General features: G+C 46.0%; 1 protein-coding gene across 1 annotated transcript in view; it reads left to right on the top strand.

The window, feature by feature from the left end:
• FLNB (filamin B) overlaps positions 1 to 21,472 on the top strand; it is a 167,002-nt gene that overhangs the window by 97,223 nt on the left and 48,307 nt on the right. The window contains 13 exon segments of the mRNA XM_010360474.2: positions 1,043 to 1,180; positions 2,819 to 2,945; positions 3,939 to 4,075; positions 5,427 to 5,620; positions 7,162 to 7,275; positions 7,895 to 7,996; positions 7,998 to 8,039; positions 8,293 to 8,416; positions 8,733 to 8,893; positions 10,509 to 10,599; positions 10,835 to 11,004; positions 17,485 to 17,602; positions 19,864 to 20,126. Coding sequence (XP_010358776.1) covers positions 1,043 to 1,180; positions 2,819 to 2,945; positions 3,939 to 4,075; positions 5,427 to 5,620; positions 7,162 to 7,275; positions 7,895 to 7,996; positions 7,998 to 8,039; positions 8,293 to 8,416; positions 8,733 to 8,893; positions 10,509 to 10,599; positions 10,835 to 11,004; positions 17,485 to 17,602; positions 19,864 to 20,126 — 1,781 coding nt within the window.

Raw genomic sequence — 21,472 nt, forward strand, 5'->3', positions numbered from 1 at the left:
TTGGGAAGCAGTTCTTTGCCAAATAGCCAGCTAAGGCCATTGCAGGAAGGATGAACCAGAGAAGGAATTACCTTCCGTCTGTGGAGTAGAGTCCCATCTTCTGAAGTCTGTGACCTTCCTGTATAGAGAGTTGTCAAATTTGCAGTATTTGAAAGGAATTTGAAGGGAAAAGCCACTTAATACGACATTTTCCCCACTAGTCTCCCATTTCTATTTACTGAAAAGGTTGTCCGTGCTGGGCAGAGGATTTATTCTAGGGCATAAAGGTATCTTTTATCAACCTCTAGATACCATGGAACAGTAGTTCTGTGGACATTTCAATAAGGGATATTAGAAGCTATCTTTGTCCTTAACTTTTAGACTTACAACTTCAGGTTTTCAAGCTAGACCCGGAAATGAAATCAGCAGTGGTTTTTACTGCTAATTATTGCCTTTATAGCCACCCACATTCTGAAGGCCTTGTAACAGACAGCACTAAAAGATTGGTCTGCCTCAGCCAAGGTGGGGCTGAACTGGTCTCTTTCCAAGCTGTGTTGGTTGTTTTTGCCTGGTTGTTCAGGTGGAAGACAACAACATTTAGACACTTAAAAATGGCTGACCCAGGTTTTGGAACCCAGACAGGCATTTTCAAGTACTGCATTTTCCAAGAAGACTTGAAAAAGCCCAGTCTATCCAATTACTGAGCCCTTGAGTATGGCAGTGAGGTCTGAATAATGTCCAGTACTCGGCCTTAACTCCCTTTCACAAATGAAAGGTTAATGCTGGTACCAGGAGCACAGCATGGATTTGCTGTGCTCTCCTGTTTTCTTTGCCAAAGTCGCTTTTCTCCAGTCCTTCTGTGGTGTGACTGGACAAAGTTATGTTGTGTCTGTATTTGCTAGCCTGGTGTGCTCCCTGAGTGGGACCCCTGGTCTTGGGCAACTACTGCATACTATTTGTGCAAAGCAAATATTTTCTTGGCGGGTGGCTCCAGGTTACCTTGGCTTTCACGACTCGGACTAAAGAATGAAAGATTGAATTGATGTCAAAACTGTGCTTGCAGCCTGCAATCCAAATGCCTGCCGGGCCAGTGGCCGAGGCCTGCAACCCAAAGGCGTCCGTATCCGGGAGACTGCAGATTTCAAGGTTGACACCAAAGCTGCAGGAAGTGGGGAGCTCAGTGTAACCGTGAAGGGTCCTAGTAAGTGTTCCTTTGTTTCTCTATCTCAGGTGTGGTTTTGACTAACTTTGCAGTCATGGCATATGGATTTCATCCCACGGCTGGTTTTCCTCAATAATCCCAGAAGGCTATGTCAAGGATTTGAGGCTATCTGGGCTCCTTGGGGAAGACAGCAGTGATTGATTAGTAATGTCTGCCCTGGATGCAGACAGTGGGTGGCTTGACAGCTTTACATTGCATCAAGACTTCTGGGAGTAGAAAAAGCAGTGAGGTAAAGGAGTTGGGGAAATGCTGCTGTTGGAAACCAGTGGCTCATTTTTTATTTTAGAAATCTAGGCTCAGAGAGGAAGGCTCTTGCCCAAGGTCATACAGCTTTTGTAAGCATCTGAGCTGGAATTCAAGCACTGTCTCCAAAACCAGTGATTTTCTCACTACAGGTTAAATTTTATAGAGTATGAAATTATGTCGAGTACTTAATTACTATGATCAGTGCTTATAGAAGGAGAATAAAATTCCCTAAGATTAAGTTTTCTTTGTAGATAAATGCCATTTGTGGAGGGACAGGTTAAACCCTGCAACCCATTCTCTCTCCCTCTTTTGGGGAAGGAGACAGCAGATGTGGGGACGGGTGTCTTCACTTTTTTCCTTGGAACAGAGAAGCATTTCAGCACTTCTAGTCTTGGGTGTAGCAGCCTTTAGTGGTTTTACTCCCATACCTGTGGAATCTTGAGCTTCCTGTATCAGGATTGCTCTTACCCTCTGTGTTCCCAACAGGCTGGGGCAGGAGCATTCTGAGCTCTGGAAAGTTAATGTTTGACTTCACAGCACCTGGCTTTGGGGCAGGCTGTGCCCTGAGGGTAGCCAAGGTTCTAGACTGCCCAGACCTGGAGTCAAGCTGCTTGGGGGCTGCCTTCCCTCCCAGATTATCGCAACAGGAGCCAAGGAGGGGAGTGTGTTTGTGTGTGTCTGTGTCTGTGTGTGTGTGTGCCTGCATGCATGCGTGTGTGTGTGTGCCTGCGTGCATGCATGTGTGTGTGTGTTTTCTCCTGACCTTGGATACTTGCTTGACTCAACAACTTTCTCGGCCAAACCTCAGGGCTCAACACAAAACAGGTTCCTGCCTGATGGCTGGGTTTAGAGTTTGCAGCGTCGCATCTAAAACCTGTCCTCTTGCAGATAGCATCCAAGGACTTTCTTGCTTTTGTTGTCCAGCTTTCGATGGAAAAGGATATGCTGGAACACTTAACTTAAAACTCATACCAAATACTTCTAAAGGTTTGCTTCTTCCCCAGTGTTTGTGGGGGACTGGGAAGGGTAGCTATGATTATTGGGAAATACTGAAATGTGACTGGATTTATCTTTACACAGGTCCAGGGAGTTCAGGACCTCAGGGCCCCTCGTAGCCAAGTGAGATTTCTAAAGCCAGTTAGCTGGGAAGTCCTCCATTTCCTCATACCTTGAAGCAGAGATGGCTGTGTTTTTAGCTTTGAAGTAATCTCCCAGGCTTGGTGGGGAGAGGTCCCATACTCTGGGGCAGTCCACTTGGTTTTATGTATGGTTTATGTTTTGTCAGTGTGGCTGCCTCTCTCTTCTTGTCCTTTTGATTCTCATTTTGGGCCTAGGATTGTGTTGGAAAGATTGTCTCCTTCCTTCCCACAGAGGGTCTGGAGGAGCTGGTGAAGCAGAAAGGCTTTCTGGATGGGGTCTACGCATTTGAGTATTACCCCAGCACCCCGGGGAGATACAGCATTGCCATCACATGGGGGGGACACCACATTCCGAAGAGGTGAGGCTCCTGCTGCAGAGGGGTCCTCTCTGGAGGGTGCTCGGCCCAGGGCAGACTCACGGGTGGTTGCTTCCCGGGTTGCAGGAGGGAAAGAGATCTGCTTTGTCGAAAACTTTTTTTTTTTTTTTTTTTTCAGAGCAGCGAGACATTTGGCCTGTTCTCAAAAGCAGCAGAAAGTTGCTGTGGTTTTAGCTGACTTGCTTTAAATCAAATGCTGGCGGTTAGGGGCTGGTGGGAGGCAGGGGAGGCAGAAGGAGCAGTTAGAGCAAATGGGCTGTGTGTCTAGATGCCCGCATATACACTGAGATTCTCTTTTTCAATGAACTCCTTTGTTCATGAATGCCACGGGGCAAAATCTGCTGTGGTTTACATTAAGACCGTCTACGTGAGTGCTTTCAGGGGCCAAGGGACGCAGTCTACAGCTTTCCTTGTGGGCAATGCACTTGCCCCTCTGCGTTCTGTGTTTTCCAGCTCCCCTGGGGGTGCAACTTTAAACTCTGAATAAATTCAGTTAGCCTTGAGAAATATTTGGGCATTATTGGGTTCTGAATACCTACCACACTTTTTTTTTAAGCCTCCCATGCCAAGGTTACAGCACATTCATTCATGTATGAGATAAAGCCCATTCAGCCGAGTTTTCTGGTTATAGCATAAACAGGATATAGTGTGTGTGGACTCTCTCACTTTCCAGAATCATAGTCTGGGGAGGCCTGCACACAAAGGTAAAGGACCAGGAGGCTGGTGCAAAGCAGCGTGGCTTGAGTGTCAACCTAGTGGCCATCTGAGCTCCCAGAAGCAGTCACATTACATTATATTGTTGACATAACAATAGCTATGGGTGAGGGACCTGTGGGAGGAAAGGGTTGGCTGGAGTTTGGGATGCCAGGTGAAAGGATCAGGCAAGTGGAAAGAATGTGCAAAGGAACTGCAGCTTATGGCTATAGTGAGGCCTTACTTTACTCTTCTTTGATGCTTCTATTCCTTTCCCTGTAGCCCCTTTGAAGTTCAAGTTGGCCCCGAAGCGGGTATGCAGAAAGTCCGTGCTTGGGGCCCTGGGCTCCATGGTGGGATTGTCGGGCGGTCAGCAGACTTCGTGGTGGAATCCATTGGCTCTGAAGTGGGGTCTCTGGGTAAGTGGACGCAGCTGACCGGCATCTTCTGGAGGACTGAGGATTACAGGGCTTCTGGGCTGTGTCAGGTTGGATGTTGGGGCCTTGCCTAGCCTCAATACCTTTAGCTTCCTGGCCTCCTAGCCACCCTAAGCCATCTCTGCGTGCTGCTGTAGAGTTGCCATTTCCATTTGCAGTTGCCTCTGATACCAGCATTCATTCATCCAGGAGAGTTGGGGGCAGAAGCCTTACATGGGTATTGTGCCTAAAACAATGCTTGAAACTGTAGTAAACACTTAGCAAATAGTGTTGACTGACCTATAGTTTAGATGAATGAATGAATGAATTTTGCTGACATTTGGATTTGGAAGATAAATATTTTCTTTGGAGCACAGCTGAAGTATATTTTAAATACATGTCTAATGTATATATGATCATTTTATATCAGGAGTCAGCCAGCTTCTTCTATAAAGGGCCAGATGGCAAATATTTTCCACCTGTGGGCCCTATGGTCTTTGTCACAGTTATTTGACTCTGCCATTGTAGGCCTGAAAGCAGCTATAGGAATACGTAAACAAATGGGTGTGGCCATGTTCCAGTAAAACTTTATTTGCAAAAGTAAGCAATGGGCCAGATGTGGCCTTCAGACTGTAGTTTAGCAACCCCTGTTTTAGGTAATAGCAATAAGCAAAAGAGAAAAACAAGAAATCACATTTATTTTTCCCTTCTAGAGAGATGATATTAATTGTCTTGTCTATTCATAGTCTAGAGATAATATTAAGCCTTTTCGTGTATCCTTCTAGACTTTTTTCTCTGTACATATGCATGCAAATATTGATTTGGTACAGAAAATATCTTGGACAAGTCTTTGTATCTTTATGTGTAAATATAGGGTATGCCTTCATTTTCCATGGCTTCCATGGAATTCCACTGTATGGCTGTATCCATTGTCTGGCTCTCTAGTTATTTCCAAGGTTTTGCTATGAAAACAGTGCTGACTGTGTATCCTTGGTAATTGCCTTCAGATAAAAACCCAGAAGTGGATTTGGTGGTGCTAAGAGTGGGTGTTGGTTCAAGGCTTTTGCCACATGTTGCCACATCTCCAACAGAAAGGTTTGCTGGTTGGACTTCCTCTGTTGGATGATGACAAAATACATATAATGTATTTAATACTATATATATATATATTCCACCCCTTCCATCTCTACTGAAGACTCAGTGAGCTTGGTTTTGGGAGAAAGGGACACAAACAGATTTCAATCTTCTGGTCAACACTTGGCTTTTAGGGAGGCAGCGGGAATGAGTTGTCATAACATAGAATAGGTGCTTTCCACCATATAACCAGGGAGACCCTTCTACCTCTACCACCTAGGGTTTGCCATTGAAGGCCCCTCTCAGGCAAAGATTGAGTATGACGACCAGAATGATGGATCATGTGACGTCAAATACTGGCCCAAGGAGCCTGGCGAATATGCTGTTCACATCATGTGTGACGACGAAGACATCAAGGATAGCCCGTACATGGCCTTCATCCACCCAGCCACAGGAGACTACAACCCTGATCTGGTGAATCAGCTGCTGTGCTTCTATCTTCTTGTCCCTGGCCCCTGGTTCCTCACCCCCATGCCCGAAGTTGCCTTAAGCAGCATGTTGAGAGACGGCAGAGAGGAATCATTTGGATTTTAGGAAGGAAACAGGCCTGCATTTGTTTGTTTTGAGACAGTCTTGCTCTGTCACCCAGCCTGGGATACAGTGGCATGATCTCAGCTCACTGGAACCTCTGCCTTCTGGGTTCAAGCGATTTTCGTGCCTTAGACTCCCAAGTAGCTGGAGCTACAGGCATGCGTCACCACAGCCGGCTAATCTTTGTATGTTTTGGTAGAGATGGGGTTTTACCATGTTGGCTAGGCTGGTCTAGAACTCCTGACCTCAAGTGATCCACCCGCCTCGGCCTCCCAAAGTGCTGGGATTATAGGCATGAGCCACCACACCCAGCCCAGGCCTACATTTGAATCCTGGTAGTATCACTTAGCACTTCTATAGTGTTGGGCAGTAACTTACCTGTCTGACTCTTGATGTCTTCCTCTATAAGACAGGAATGATAGTAGTCTCTGCTTCTACGATGATTCAAGAGGTGGCATGCATAAAGACAGCCTTTAGCTCATGCCTGGCCCATGCAGGGAGCTCCATAAGCTGTTATTTTTCTTGCAACTCCAGGGATCATATGTCAGTCTTACAGCCATTTTCTGTAGTTATTATTTCAAGATGCTCCATAGATAAAGGAGGTTTTTTTCCCTAGTTCCCTGCCTCTTAAGTTGGAGCAGTGTTTGCAAGAGTTTCCTCTTAAACCATTAGCAGGCTGATAAGCATTAAGTCTAAGCCAGCCTGGCTGACAGGGAGTTGGCCCCACATGCCAGGTGTGCTACTGTTGGCCCATACGGGCAGCTGTCCATAGGCTGATGTCAGTCTGGGCTGGTAGCTACCCTTTTTGGCCAAATGCTATTCCTTTGCCCTCTAGGGCAAATCTTGTCCGTGGTAAAGATTTTGAGTCCCCTCAAAGTGGTAACATTGAAACTGAGCATGACTGGAGGTCTCTGCCCCAGTTGTTAGAAGTTCTCTAGGTCAACTTAGAATAAGGCAGGGAGCATGGGTTAGTTTGGGCATGGTTTTAGAACGGGTTTCCAATCTTTTGCCTTCCCTGGGCCACATTGGAAGAAGAAGAATTGTGTTGGGCCACACATAAAATACACTAACGATAGCTGATGAAGAAAAACAAAATCAAAATTGCAAAAAATTTTGTAATGTTTTAAGAAAGTTTACAAATTTGTGTTGGGCTACATTCAAAGCCATCCTGGGCCTCATGGGGTCTTCAGGCCGTGGGTTGGATTTGTTTAGAGAGTTTTTCTCCCTTATGAGGGAGAGACATTTATTTTTAAGTTACAACCTACTTTAGCACTTTACTTTCCATAACCATCCTCTTATGTGGATACTGTAAAACCAGACACAGGTCATTTTGTTCTTCCCCCATCCCCTGGTTACCTGTCTTTGTATAAGGGTTTAGTTGGGGCGTTACACAGAAAGAGACTTATTATCTGCCTTTGCTTCAGGTTCGAGCATACGGGCCAGGTTTGGAGAAATCTGGGTGCATTGTCAGCAACCTGGCCGAGTTCACTGTGGATCCTAAGGATGCTGGAAAAGCTCCCTTAAAGATATTTGCTCAGGTAAATTTCAGGGGGCCACCTGTGCAGGTAATTGTCAGGTAACAAGATCTGTCTATGTAATGGCAAGTTGTGGAGTCCATCTGATCTTCAGTTTCCTCATCTGCACCTTCGAAATGATAAGAAGATTATCTTATGGGGTTATGTGAGGGTTCAGTGAGACTACCATGTAGAGTACTGGGCTTTTAAAAAAATCATCTTTCTGATTCGTATTCTGTGGAAATGAGGCTTGTTTGTTTCAGGTTATTCTGTAATGTCTTTTGGTGTGGCTGAAGCTGCTGAGGCCATGGTGGGAGTTTGTAAACAAGGATTTAAAAAATATGTTTATTTAATCTGATTGAATTTGACCAAAGGACTTAAATGCAGGAATTGAAAGTATAATGCATTGAGTGGCCATAGCTTTGTTTTTGGGCCACTTGCTTTTAATAACTAAAAATAAATGCATGTCATATTTTGTCACAGGTTGTCATCGTGTTGTGAAAACATGGCACGTTGTAGTTGGTCCATGAAGTTTTGTTGTATAAGCAAATGGTGACTTGGCTGTCTTGGGAGGCCACAGTAGCCCTGTTTGATAGAGACAATGTGAGGGCCACCTCTGGTCCTAGCTCTGGCTTTTTTGCAGGATGGGGAAGGCCAACCTATTGACATCCAGATGAAGAGCCGGATGGACGGCACATATGCTTGCTCATACACTCCGGTGAAGGCCATCAAGCATACCATTGCCTGTGGTCTGGGGAGGCGTGAACATCCCACACAGCCCCTTCAGGGTAGGTTGTGAGGCAGAATCCTGGCTGTTATATAGAAACGCTTGGTCATACACCAGGTCTGGGATCCGTGCCTGATGGCCAAGGCAGACATATGAAAGGAACCTGTCCCTGGTGGGAAATGAATGATGGAGGGGCCTGAAGGGCAGAGTGCTCCAGCCCACCCAGAAGAACTATTTCTAACAATGTTTTTTATTAGTATTTTACTGGGTCCAAGTGGAGGAGAACTTGATGACCTTCTCCATGTCTTCTCTAGGTCAACATTGGGCAAGGTAGCCATCCTCAGAAGGTCAAAGTGTTTGGACCAGGTGTGGAGAGAAGTGGTCTGAAGGCAAATGAACCTACACACTTCACAGTGGACTGTACTGAGGCTGGGGAAGGTGAGAAAGGGCCTCGTTCAACCCAGTGATCATTGCTCCTTGGGGAAGGGAGTTCTTATCATAACGTTTTGAGGGCAATTCCCTTTGAACTAGGAAGTAGTCCATCTGAATAGGTAATCATCTACTGAGCCTCTGAGTCATTCCTTGGTGGTATCTTTGCTAATCCATCATCTCTTTCCCCAAATCCTTACTTTTTCTCAGGTTTCTTACTAGAAACTTCCCAATTGCTTTTTTGGGGTGTTAACCTGAGCTGGAAGAGATTGCACAGGACATGCTGTTTCTTGTAAGCTGGTGCTAATAAGCTGGTCTGTTCCAGGTGATGTCAGCGTTGGCATTAAGTGTGATGCCCGGGTGTTAAGTGAAGATGAGGAAGACGTGGATTTTGACATTATTCATAATGCCAATGATACGTTTACAGTCAAATATGTGCCTCCTGCTGCTGGGCGATACACTATCAAAGTTCTCTTTGCATCTCAGGTATGTGTTGGAGCATGGAGTGGAGTAGGTTTGGATTCTCTTTGGCCACTCGTGTGCATGTCTCATCTACTTTTTGGTGTTTTATTTTATTAGTATTATTATTTTTGAGATGGAGTCTCACTCTTTCACCCAAGCTAGAGTGCAGTGGTGTGATCTTGGCTCACTGCAACTTCTGCCTCCCAGGTTCAAGTGATTCTCCCACCTCAGCTTCCCAAGTAGCTGGGGACTGCAGGCTCACACCACCCAGCAAATTTTTTTTTTTTTTTTTTTTTTGTGGTGGAATTTTGCTCTTATTGCCCAAGCTGGAGTGCAATGGCGTGGTCTTGGCTCACTGCAACCTCCGCCTCCCGGGTTCAAGTGATTCTCCTGCCTCAACCTCCCGAGTAGCTGGGATTACAGGCCACCACACCTGGCTAATTTTTTGTATTTTTAGTAGAAATGGGGTTTCGTCATGTTAGCCAGGCTGGTCTCGAACTCCTGACCTCAGATGATACGCCTGCCTTGGCCTCCCGAAGTGCTGGGATTACAGGTATGAGCCACTGTGCCTGGCCACTCAGCTAATTGTTTTGCAGTTTTAGTAGAGACGGTTGCCCAGACTGGTCTCAAACTCCTGACCTCAGGCCTGCTTTGGCCTCCCAAAGTGTTGGGATTACAGGCATGAGCCTCCTTTTTGAGCATTTGGCCTCCTTTTTGGTGTTTTAGTGACAGGGAAGTTGTCTTGAGAATGCTGTTCAATTGTTTTCTCTCTGGCTCCTTACAACCAAGAAGGAAAAAAACTTTTCCAGAACTAAATTATTACCACTTTCTAACAAAAGTGAGGCATTGTGTTCAGTGGTTAAAAGCAGGGGTCTGGAGAGAGACTAGTTTGTTATAAGCTTTCATCAATATTTCGGTTGAAATGCAATTAGCTTCTAGATATGTTCTACTTTGATGCCGTTGAAGCAAATGACAGTGGTCTCTGCCCTTAAACTTTTATAGAGAGAAGTGATTCGAAGTTTCAGGTATGCAATGGTGAAGATAGGGTGAGCAGGATCCTGAAAGAGAGAATTTTGAAATCCTAGGGATTAAAATTAACCTTACATGTAAATGGGAACCTTAGTAGAATGTTCTGTGCCTAAAGGTAGTGGTCTAGTGGTCTTGACATCATCCATTTAACCTCTTCTGCCTTTATTCCAATAGTCTGCAACATTCTTTTTGAAGAATTATAATCGTTCTGTCTCTGATCACTTCTTGCATTTCCCCAGACCTTATTTCTCAGCTGCTCCTGGAGGACATTTCCTTCCTTCAGCCCCATATATTATTATCCTTTTTGGTTTTATTCTTGTTGGCATTTTTTATCCTAAGTACTTAACATTTGGTATTACAGGCTCAAAGTCCTCAGGTTTGTTTGTGACATCAGGGATCCAGGCATTAGAGAGTGACCTATTATAGAAGGCCCTTACCCAATGCTGGGCGCTTTTGGCTTATCTTACCCTTCTGTTTACCTGTGGTAACAGAAGTCTGCTCACCCCTCGCTAAGTCAGAGTGATGCTAAGGTTAACCGTTTGTTCAAGGCACCCTGAGCTCTGGCTGTTGCTTCAGGGGCTTTCCTACTAAGACCGTGTCTCTGCTACAGGAAATCCCCGCCAGCCCTTTCAGAGTCAAAGTTGACCCTTCCCACGATGCCAGCAAAGTGAAGGCAGAAGGCCCAGGGCTCAGCAAAGCAGGTAAGATGGCACATCAAGGTTGTCCTGGGCCCCTCTGCCGGCCGGTGGCACTGGGAGTGTTTCATCCATGGCCTTGAGGAACCTAATCTCCATCAACACCAACACCAAGCTGGCAGGTGTTCTGTGCAGCTCTGATGCAGTAGTGGCCGGCCAGGGCCTGTTGAACCTGTCTGACGGGTTCTCAAAGTGAAACTACTCCAGCTCGTCTGTCTCCTCACACAGTATATCTTTCCAGGTGTGGAAAATGGGAAACCAACCCACTTCACTGTCTACACCAAGGGGGCCGGGAAAGCCCCGCTCAACGTGCAGTTCAACAGCCCTCTTCCTGGCGATGCAGTGAAGGATTTGGATGTCATTGATAACTACGACTACTCCCATACCGTGAAATATACACCCACCCAACAGGTAGGGTCCTTCTCCCCTCTGCTCCCCTGGCCCCCAGCCAGGCCCCTTTCTATGCAATCTGTGCTGGGTCACTGTGGACACCAAGGGGTGTGAGAGGTGCTCAGCCAAAGTGCTCCCTGATGGGAAGCAGCTCCTGGCATTTTGAACCCCTCTAGGAGCACCTATAGGAAGCCCGATAGGTTCTGTCAGGTGGACTGCAGAATTCCCCAAGAGCAAGCAGGAAGCTGGTACCATATCTCCACCTTCGGTTTGGGTTTTATCAGAGAAATGCTCAGTTATTGATATTCAGGCCCTAATATCTATTTTTCTGTTACACACACAGGTGCACACATGTGCACACACACACACGTGCACTCCCTCGCAGCCTCACCAGCTGCCTTTTAGTCTTTTCATTAATTACCCACAGAGAAAGAGCTGCTACACCTTTATGTTTCCTTCCTGGCCCTTTTAGCTTAGTTTACCCCTTTTACGAGGTGTTGGAATGAGGTCTTTTCTCAAAGAGCCAGTTCAGCCTTTTGTCCCTAAGGCCCAACACACTATTTAGGGCAGCAAATTATTCCCCTTTACAAAATGCAGGATTTCACATGTGATCTTACCGTCTAGGCTGGCTTCCTCTGATTATTTCAGGCCATAAGGGCCTTAAAACTACCTCTCTGTACAAGTTAATGTTTATTTGTTTAAAAACATTAAAAAAAATTTTTATTGTGGTAAAATACATATAACATAAAATTTACCATCTTAACCATTTTTAAGTGTATAGTTCATTAGTGTTAAGTGCATTCATTATGTCGTGCACCCATCACCACCATCCATCTCCTTAACTCTTTACATCTTGTAAAACTGAAAGCCTGTATCCATTATATTTGTTTAAAATTTTGTTTTGCTTCATGTTCACACCTCTGGGGTCTGGAGACCAGACATCCTGGCAGAAAAGTCTGGATTTTAATACTTAAGCCTCATGTTCTAAGTGGTTGTTCCAAACCTCTGAGATTCCTTTATTCTTAAGGGAAACTGTCCTGCTGTGTTTGAAATGCCATTTGTAGGAGAAGAAGGGCAATGCTTTCGGCAGAAACACTGCTCAGAAGCCTTGCTTCCACCTGGGTCCTTTCAGCGAGGAGTGGGCAAGAGTCAAGTGGGGAAGAAAGAGGATTATAGTGAGGAGGGGGGCATGGTATAGCTGTCCCCTGAGTTTGGCGGCTGCACACCCTTGGAGATGGAATCCTTACTGTCAGAACATCCCTGCAGTGGGAGGGATTCCCTGGGCAAAGGGATTCTGTGTATCGTGTTATAAATGTGGCCCCTTTCATCCAGGCTTGCTGCTGTTTGTGCTTTCTTCTCCAAATTTTTATTTTTATTTATTTATTTATTTATTTATTTATTTATTTATTTATTTATTTATTTTAGACAAAGTCTCACTCTGTTGCCCAGACTGGAGTGCAGTGGCATGATCTCAGCTCACTGCAACCTCTGCCTCCTGGGTTCAAGTCATTCTCCTGCCTCAGCCTCCCGAGTAGCTGGGATTACAGGCACCCACCACCACACCTGGCTAATTTTTGTATTTTTGGTAGAGACGGAGTTTTGCCATGTTGGCCAGGCTGGTCTCGAACTCCTGGCCTGAGGCAATCCTTTCACCTCAGCCTCCAAACCTGCGGGCATTACAGGCATGAGCCACTGCCCCTGACCTCAGTATTTGTCTTTTTGTGACTGATTTGTTTTTCTTTGCGTAATGTCCTCCATTGTCATCCATGTGGTAGCATGTATCAGAACTTCATTCCTTTTTGAGGCTGCATTCCATTGTATGTGTATACATTTTGCTTCTCTCTTCATCGGTTTTTTTGTTTGTTTGTTTTTTCTTGAGATGGAGTCTTGCTCTGTTCTCCAAGCTGGAGTGGCACTATCTTGGCTCACTGCAACCTCTGTCTCCTTGGTTCAGGTGATTGTCCTGCCTCAGCCTACCGAGTAGCTAGGACTACAGGCACGTGCCACCATGCCCAGCTAATTTTTGTATTTTTAGTATGGATGTTTCACCATGTTGGCCAAGGTTTCACCATGGGGTTTCAACATGTTGGCCAGGCTGGTCTTGAATTCCTGATCTCAGGTGATCCACCCGCCTCAGCCTCTGAAAGTGCTGGGATTATAGGCATGAGCCACCACGCCCGGCCCTCTTCATTTGTTGAAGAACATTTGGGTTGCTTCCATCTTTTTTGTCTGTTGTGAATAATGCTGGGTGTACATATATCTCTTTGAGTCTCTGCATTTAATTCTTTTGAGTATATACCCAGACATGGAATGCTGGATCCTATGGAAATCTCTTTTTGCTTTTTTGAGAAACCACTATGCTGTATTCCACAGTGGCTGCACTGCTACAGTCCTGCCAACAGCATGCAAGGATTTCTCCACATCCTTGTTAATGTTTGTTTTTTTTCTGTTTTTTTTTTTTTGTTGTTGTTGTTGATAGTGACTATCCTATTGAGAGTAAGATGGTGTCTTATTGTGGTTTTGATTTGCAGTTTCCTAATGATTAGTGATGTTGATAATCTTTTCACATGCTTGTTGGTCATTTGCATATTTTCTTTGGAGAATTATCTACTTGCCCATTTTTATATCAACCTTCTTAATTTTATGTTGAGTTTTAGGAATTCTCCATGTATTCTGGACATTAGTTCTTTATCAGATAAATGATTTGCAAATATATTCTCTCACTCCTTGGGTTGCCTTTTCACTCTGTTAATAGTTCTCGTGTGCAGGTTATAAATGTGGCTTCTTATCTCCAGACTTGCTTCTTCCTGTGCTTTAAAATAAAAAATCCAAAACAAAACATTCATTATTAGTAATGATAAAACTAATACTTTTATAGATAGAGCATCCCTTTCTCATCAGGCCACTCAATAGTAAGTAGGTAATTATTTTCCTGCTGATGGTTCTGAGGGTTGGTGGGAGCCTTACTATTGGGCGCACCAGCCTGAATCTTCTTTGTTGCCAAATGCTCCACATAATTTAGGAGAATGCACCAGAAAGCCATAGCTGTCTGTGTACAGTGACTAGGATCACAAGGTCATAGCATCTTCTAAAAACATTTTGTGACTTTTGCTTTATTCTACGTCTATATGCCTTTTAGTGTTTTGGCTGAGCCATTAGAAAGTAAGTTGCAGATGTCAGGACAGGGTCAGGGTTTGATCTGCATCCTTGGAAAGGACTGCAGAACCCAGTACCCCAGACGTCCTCTGCTGCTGGTTGAGGCAGAAGTGGTTAGGAGCCTAGGTCCGGTTTTGTCCCCTTTGAAGTGATGCTGGAGGGGAGGCTTCTTACTTCAGAGTCACCCCAAGGTCACATTCATCCAGTTCTCTGATAGCAGCAGGTTTGAGAACTGCTGCCATGCTGAGTACTCACTTAGGGCTGTGCGTCCGGATGGTCCCAGGATACATTCAGGGAGCCTGGTGGGCCTTGGTGGCGGTTGTTGCCTTCAGTGTGAATGACTTGCAGGGTGGCACTGGGGTCCTTCTTGTTGTTTGTTGTTTAGAACTGGGTTTATTGTTTCATTATTTGGGCAACTTGCGATTCTGCCTATTTTTCTGTGGCAAAGAAAACATTAAATCTCTCCTTGGATTGAGTTTCCTTCCCACTCCCACCCCCATCCCCAGCACAGAGCCTGGCCCTATAAGTGCTCTGTATGGATTAATGGCTGTGAATGAGTGAATAAATGATATGATGCCTGGATTCACAAGCAGAGATGGCCTAAGAACATTGTAATCTGGTAGAGGAGTGATGCCCACACCTCCTCATTCTCCTTTGAACTCTGTTTTCTGAAGAGCAGCTATAAGCTCAAGACTGGGCTAAGGAAGTATGCCCTTGGATGTGGTTAAGAGACCTGGGGCAGCCCAGAAAGCCACCCCCTGACACGGGGGAGGGAGCCTCCTTTGAGGGCTGACACCCACAGACACACCTTCTCATGGTGTGTTTAGGGTATAACAGGCTGGAAATCCCCAGAAAGGTGGCTGCTTCGCATGGGTGTGTCCTGGCCTGGGGTGGGTGCTTCCCCCTCAGAACACAGGCTGTGCCACGTGGGGAGCTGAGGTCCTGCCTGAGTAACCCAGGTGCCTGGTTGCTGGTTTTGCTCCCTGACACCTGCAGCCCTGCCTGGGGTGGATGAGCGACGTGGATGGCTGTAGGATCCTGTGAGTCCCTTGAGGATGCAAGAGTAGAGCTCGTTTTGCCTTAGAGGAATGGACTTGTTGGGTTGGGGCTTGAGGACCCTCCCACAGGTCAAAGACTCAATTTTATAGGAGGGAAGTTATTTCCCTGAGGACTTTGGTCTTCTCTTGGTTGTGGGTGGCCTCAAGCAGCTTAAATTTCTCACCCCAGGTTCCCCCAAGCAGAGCAGTTTGAGAAGCTAGTGGCGATGTCTCCATTACATGCTGTGCTGGGAGCCACTAGGTTTGGGGACAACTCCATGTACTACTCTGGCACCTTTAGGAATCCCTGTAAGCTCACAGACCCTCACAGGGTAGCAGTCTCTACCTTGAAGTGTTCTTACCATGGTGGTCCTGGCTGCTCCCAGAGGGCCCTAAAAGAGATGGCGCTGAGGGTGGCTCTCTCAGTCCCATCCTCTTCTGAGCTGTCTGATCAGTGTCTTGTGTATGTATATTTTGAAGAATAAGATTCAGGTTTCAGAAGCATGTAGAGGAGAGTGAAACTGTCTTGCAGCCTTCAAAGTTGTGGCAAAACGCACTGGCCATCACTACTCATACATCCCTCACTTCATGGCCCTGTTGGGGAATAAACACAGTCCATTCCTTAGTTGGGGCCTCAGGGGATGCCTTAAAATGCTGTAGGCATTGTAGGTGTAAATCTCCAAGATTTTTTCCCTCCCTCTTCTTAGGTTATTTAAGGTAGAGTTCATTTTCTATCTGAGTTTTTGTTTTGTTTTTGACTGCTAATGAGAGTATACTTTCTTTTATGGGATGGGTGGGCTTAACTGGAAGAGGATTTTTCACTGTCTTTTTTAGCACTTCAGAGAAGTGGCCAGAAAACTTTATGCAGGTGAGGGAGAAGGTATCCCCAAGACCTCTGGTTAGCCTGAGGTCTGCCTAGTGAGCCCCTGAATTGTTAGGGGCTGTGGGGAAACGGAAGTTCGGGAAGAGTTGGCACATTGGGAATGCCGCGTTGGCTGAAGTAGTGAGTCAGTCCTGATTTAAACAGTACAAGAAGGAGACCTTTCCTGCCTCTTGGCTGGCTCCCAGCTCTGTTGAATTTGAACTGTGCACATTTTACCAGGAAATGTTGTACGCATGAGGCAGGGGGCCAGTTGGTTTTGTGTGCAATACTTAAAAATCCTGGAAAATTAATCCTCCCTTCATTGATGCAACCAGTTTTTGTTTTGTTGTTGTTGTTGTTGTTTTCTTGGCCTTTACCCCCTTCCTTGTTACAAAAGGAATGTGACAAAATATACATAGGCCAAATGCTATACACCCTTTTAACACTCGATCAGCAACAGCTTCAGCAGTGTCTGCATTCCAGCAAGGCTGCTGGATTCTTGGGGGGAACTCATGTCTCCCTCCCACTTCCCTGTTACATTATGCCTGGTTGATTGAGGTGAAGGGGATCTTGATCTACTGAGACAGCCATGAGATTTCTTGGAGCCTCGATTTGGAGGGAGGGAACTTGGCCAGCCATGGAGAGAAGAAGCTGGCTGTGTGCCATCCTGGAACCGGCCAGAGGAGACAAATGGCACACACATGGCCATCCCATGCCACCCGGCCACCCGTGAGGGAGCCTGCCAATCCTGCAAGCACCGTCTGCCTTCACACTTGCAATTTTATTTTGTTTCACATAATGGACATTCAGATACTGTGCGGTGGTCTTAGCACAGGTCTAGGTGAACTCTTGCAAATCCCTGTTGCAGCCTGGGGGCCTCAAATGGATTCCCAGGACAGAAATGGTTCTGTGTGGTTAGTGGCTCCAGGCCCAGCTGCTGTACCTGTGGCTGGCACTGGGTATGATGGTGGGGAGGTGGTGTGGCACAGCAGCTAGGACACAGGTTTGGGGGCCATGGGTATGAGGCCCAGCTTGCACCCTTACCAAGGTGTGTGACTTGGGGTACGTTATTTACCAGTCTGAGCCGTGGTTTCCTCTCCTGAAAAAATGAGATGACAGTAGGAACTGCCCCTTAGGACTGTTTTGATCTTGAATTGAGGAAATGCATAAAAGCACATAGCATGGTGCTTGGTGTGTAGAAAATGTTCATTATCAAATTATAAAAATTGCTCCTGTTATTATTAGCTGCTCTTATTTGATCTGATTTTTCCATTATTCTTGCCTTATGGTCAAAAGCTGAAAGAAATAGATCTAAGACACTTTCTACATTGATTGGAATCAAGTCTCCCCTGTCTGTGGGAAGAATGAGGGGTCTTGAGGGGAGTTTAAATATCAAGTTAGCATGTTGGTACCGAAAGGTAAACTGGGTTTTCTCTTTTGTTCCAGGGCAACATGCAGGTTCTGGTGACTTACGGTGGCGATCCCATCCCTAAAAGCCCTTTCACTGTGGGTGTTGCTGCACCGCTGGATCTGAGCAAGATAAAACTCAATGGGCTGGAAAACAGTAAGTGCCTGAATGGAGGGCATATGGGTTATTGATGACCACACAGCGTGGCTGCTGGTTAGATTTTCTTCAAAAGATGGAATTCACAGAGAAGTAAATTCTACTTGAAGAGATTTTGCAGTTGCACAGACTTTGGTTTGAATTAGGGCCGTGCTGTGAAATAAGTGTGACTGTGTCTGCCCCTTAGCCTCACCAAGACTCAGCTTTCTCATTTGTACAGTGGGGGTGGTCGGCGGGGAGAGGTTGAGAACACCCGTGGGAATATCGTGAAAATTATATGAGCTAATAGTTCAGAGGCTGGCACGTAGTCAGCCCTCAGTATACTGCTGGCATTGCAGTAGGAAGTGTTCATTAAAAAGAGAATTTGGGCCACATCGCTTTCTGATGAATTTCTAACTGTGCCAGCTATCCTTGGCAACTGAATCCACATTAAGGTTGCGAGTCAAGCATAAATGCCAGATCCCTGGCACTCAGAAGTCACTACCATCACGCCTCTGCCCCATCCCAATATTCCTTTAGCTTGTTAGGGATTTTACTCTAGTATAAGCCCATTTCGCTTATTTTCAATTTTCTAATTATTTTTTAGTAGGAAAATTTCAAACATAGAAAAGAAAAGAGAATAATATAACGTGAACACTGATGTACTTATCACTCAGCTTCAGATGTTCAACACATGCTCATAAAATGATTTTTTTTGTACAAATAAAAATAAATCCATTTTTCATCTAAAAAACATTACAGTTAAGGGGTAATTCCACTTTAACCCTCACCTCTCCTGCTCCCTAGGATTAACCACAGTTGTCAATTCAGTTTCTGTTCTTCCAGATCTTCTGTCTGCATCTATACATATAGATGTGCCTGTGGAAAACATTTGGCTATATTTATTTTGCGTTAAAGTTGCCCTGCTGTATAAACCTATGTCTTCAGCCTGCCTCCAACAGTGCATCTCGGGAATCATTCACTCGTACATTTTTTCTGTTGGTATTTACCACTGAGTGGCCCCAGACTGGATGCCCCTCTGGGCTCACATTCACCTGGTTTCAGGCTTACTGAGGCAGGGCTGAGTGCATACCCCCAGGACAGGGCCTCCTGTATTCACCTGTGAGGGTTTCTCCAGGGTACCACTGGCAGTGCCATCAGTGAGCATCTTCCTTCACTTGTGACCCAAGCGCACAAGTTGCAACCAAGGCCAGCTCCCAGTTGCGGAGATCCGAAGTGAGAGCTCACTCTTGGCTTTTGTAGCTGGGGCAGCCAGCTCTGAGTGTGTGAACGTTTGCTGCCCAACCCCGTCATGTCTCCCCTTGTCACTCCTTTCCCCAAGACATGAGAGCTTTGACTCCAGAACAGGAAAAGCATGGTGCCAATTAGGAAAGCCACTTTTCCGGTGGGAAGTGGCGACCGGAGACCTCCTTGCTTATGGTTCGACAGTGTCCATCTTGCCAGGCCCTGTGTTGCTTCAGAGTCAAGGTTCTCTGAGTTGTGGCGGGAGCCCTGTGTTCTCAGTGCTTTTGTTTTGGGTAAAGTCCTTTCCCTGCTTTTGTCTAATCTAACACTTGGGCTTCCTGCAGCCCTGCTTTGCAGAGACCTTTTGGAAACCATCACGGTACAGTTAGTTCTCAGGACTTGGTTCAATCACCTCGCATTTGGCAGCTCTGTGACTTCTGCTCTCTCGAGAGGGAAGGATGCCTGTAAGATGGAGTTGGCTGCCAAGAATTAGTAAATAAAACATTGACTTATGAGGGTGTTTGGATATAAAGCTAACACCAAAAGTAAGTAAATAAGAGAAGACAGTGTCAGATTACAACTTTCTGGTCAGCAAAGATTGTGGGGTCAGGTAAATTTCACTTTAAGTCCCAGTTGGGAGGCTGCTGCATATGTCACCCTGGACAAGTTACTTAACCTCTCTGAGCATCAGTTTCCCCATCTTTGAAAGCCATTGGTTAATAATAAATACCCCATAGGATTGTGGTGAAAATTAAGACAATACCCTCTTTGTGCTTGACATATAAAATGCATTCAGTAAATGATAGCCATTATTGCTGTCATCACTAATGGATGATTGTGCCTTCACTGGTTGTTACTGAGGCTGAGATGCTGATGATACTTACTCAGCTTTGCTGCTTGTCCTCTGCAGCAGCTGTTGCTTATGGTAGAGGCTGAGATAAGTCCCCGTGTCCAAAGAACCATTGCTTCTGTGCTCTGGATTGTTCCTGCTGCTGAAAACGGTCAGCTCTTCACCTCGGCTTGTGTTTCTTTTCCAGGGGTGGAAGTTGGGAAGGATCAGGAGTTCACCGTTGATACCAGGGGGGCAGGAGGCCAAGGGAAGCTGGATGTGACAATCCTCAGCCCCTCTCGGAAGGTTGTGCCATGCCTAGTGACACCTGTGACAGGCCGGGAGAGCAGCACGGCCAAGTTCATCCCTCGGGAGGAGGGGCTATATGCTGTAGACGTGACCTACGATGGACACCCTGTGCCCGGGAGCCCCTACACAGTGGAGGCCTCGCTGCCACCAGATCCCACCAAGGTCAGCCTTTGCTTTTGTCCCAGAACTTGCCTCGTTGTTGTCAAACATGACACCATAGTCCTTCTCTGGTTCTTCCTGGCAAAGACCTTCTGAAAATCGTTTTGTGATGAAAGTCAGCACAATTCACTCTGAAAGGTCTGCTGTGTAGGTGGGTAACAACCCTGCTCCTCCTCTTGCTCTCTGACTATAAGACTTTGGTGAGGGGCTCCCTGTCCCAGAGTCTTCTTTCTTCGCTTGTTAGCATAATCACAGTCCTCACTACAAAGCCAGCCTGTAAGAGGTAGGTGAGTTAGCAAATGTGGAGGCCTCTGCCCAGCACCCACCTCACAGACGGAGCTCACCCTATAGAAGCTAGAATCGTGTAATATAAACATACGTTATTCTGGCCAGGTGCGGTGGCTCATGCCTGTAATCCCAGCACTTTGGGAGGCCGAGGCAGGTGGATCACGAGGTCAGGAGATGGAGACCATCCTGGCTAACACAGTGAAATCGTGTCTCCACTAAAAATACAAAAAATTAGCCAGACGTGGTGGTGGGCACCTGTAGTCCCAGCTACTTGGGAGGCTGAGGCAGGAGAATGGCATGAACCTGGGAGGCAGAGCTTGCAGTGAGCCGAGATCGCCCCACTGCATTCCAGCCTGGGCGACAGAGCGAGACTCCGTCTCAAAAAACAACAACAACAAAAAATACATTATTCATGGCTGGGCACGGTGGCTCACACCTGTAATCACTGTACTTTGGGAGGCCAAGGTGGATGGATCACTTGAGGTCAGGAGTTTGAGACCAACCTGGCCAACATGGTGAAACCCCATCTCTACTAAAAATACAAAGATTAGCTGGGCATGGTGGCGCACACCTGTAATCCCAGCTACTCGGGAGGCTGAGGTGGGATAATCGCTTGAACCTGGGAGGCAGAGGTTGCAGTGGGCTGAGATCGTGCCACCGCACTCCAACCTGAGCGACAGAGTGAGAGTCCGTCCCCTCCAAAAAAAAAAAAAAAAAAAAAAAAAAAAAAAAAAAAAAAAAAAAAAAAAAATAAGTTCATTGTCATTTGTTCATAGTAACCCTGACTCAGCGGGTTTTGGAAGATTTCCAGTGGTCTCAATGGTATGAATCCTATGAAGGTGTCTTGTTTGTTGAATTAGAGGGGAAAGCCTCATTCCTCACTCTTTTTTAGAAACAATTTAGTTTTTTTATTACACAGAATTTGTTGAGCAAAGTGCGACAGCCCAAGCCAGCCACAGCCAGCTCCACAAGAGCCCTTCCGTGAGCCCTCAAGCTGGGATCCCACGTATGTTTGTTGGAATGGACATTAGGTCTCCAAGTCCAGGCCTCTGATTTAGAAG

This window comes from Rhinopithecus roxellana, chromosome 1, assembly GCF_007565055.1.
Source record: "Rhinopithecus roxellana isolate Shanxi Qingling chromosome 1, ASM756505v1, whole genome shotgun sequence".
NCBI lineage: Eukaryota > Metazoa > Chordata > Mammalia > Primates > Cercopithecidae > Rhinopithecus > Rhinopithecus roxellana.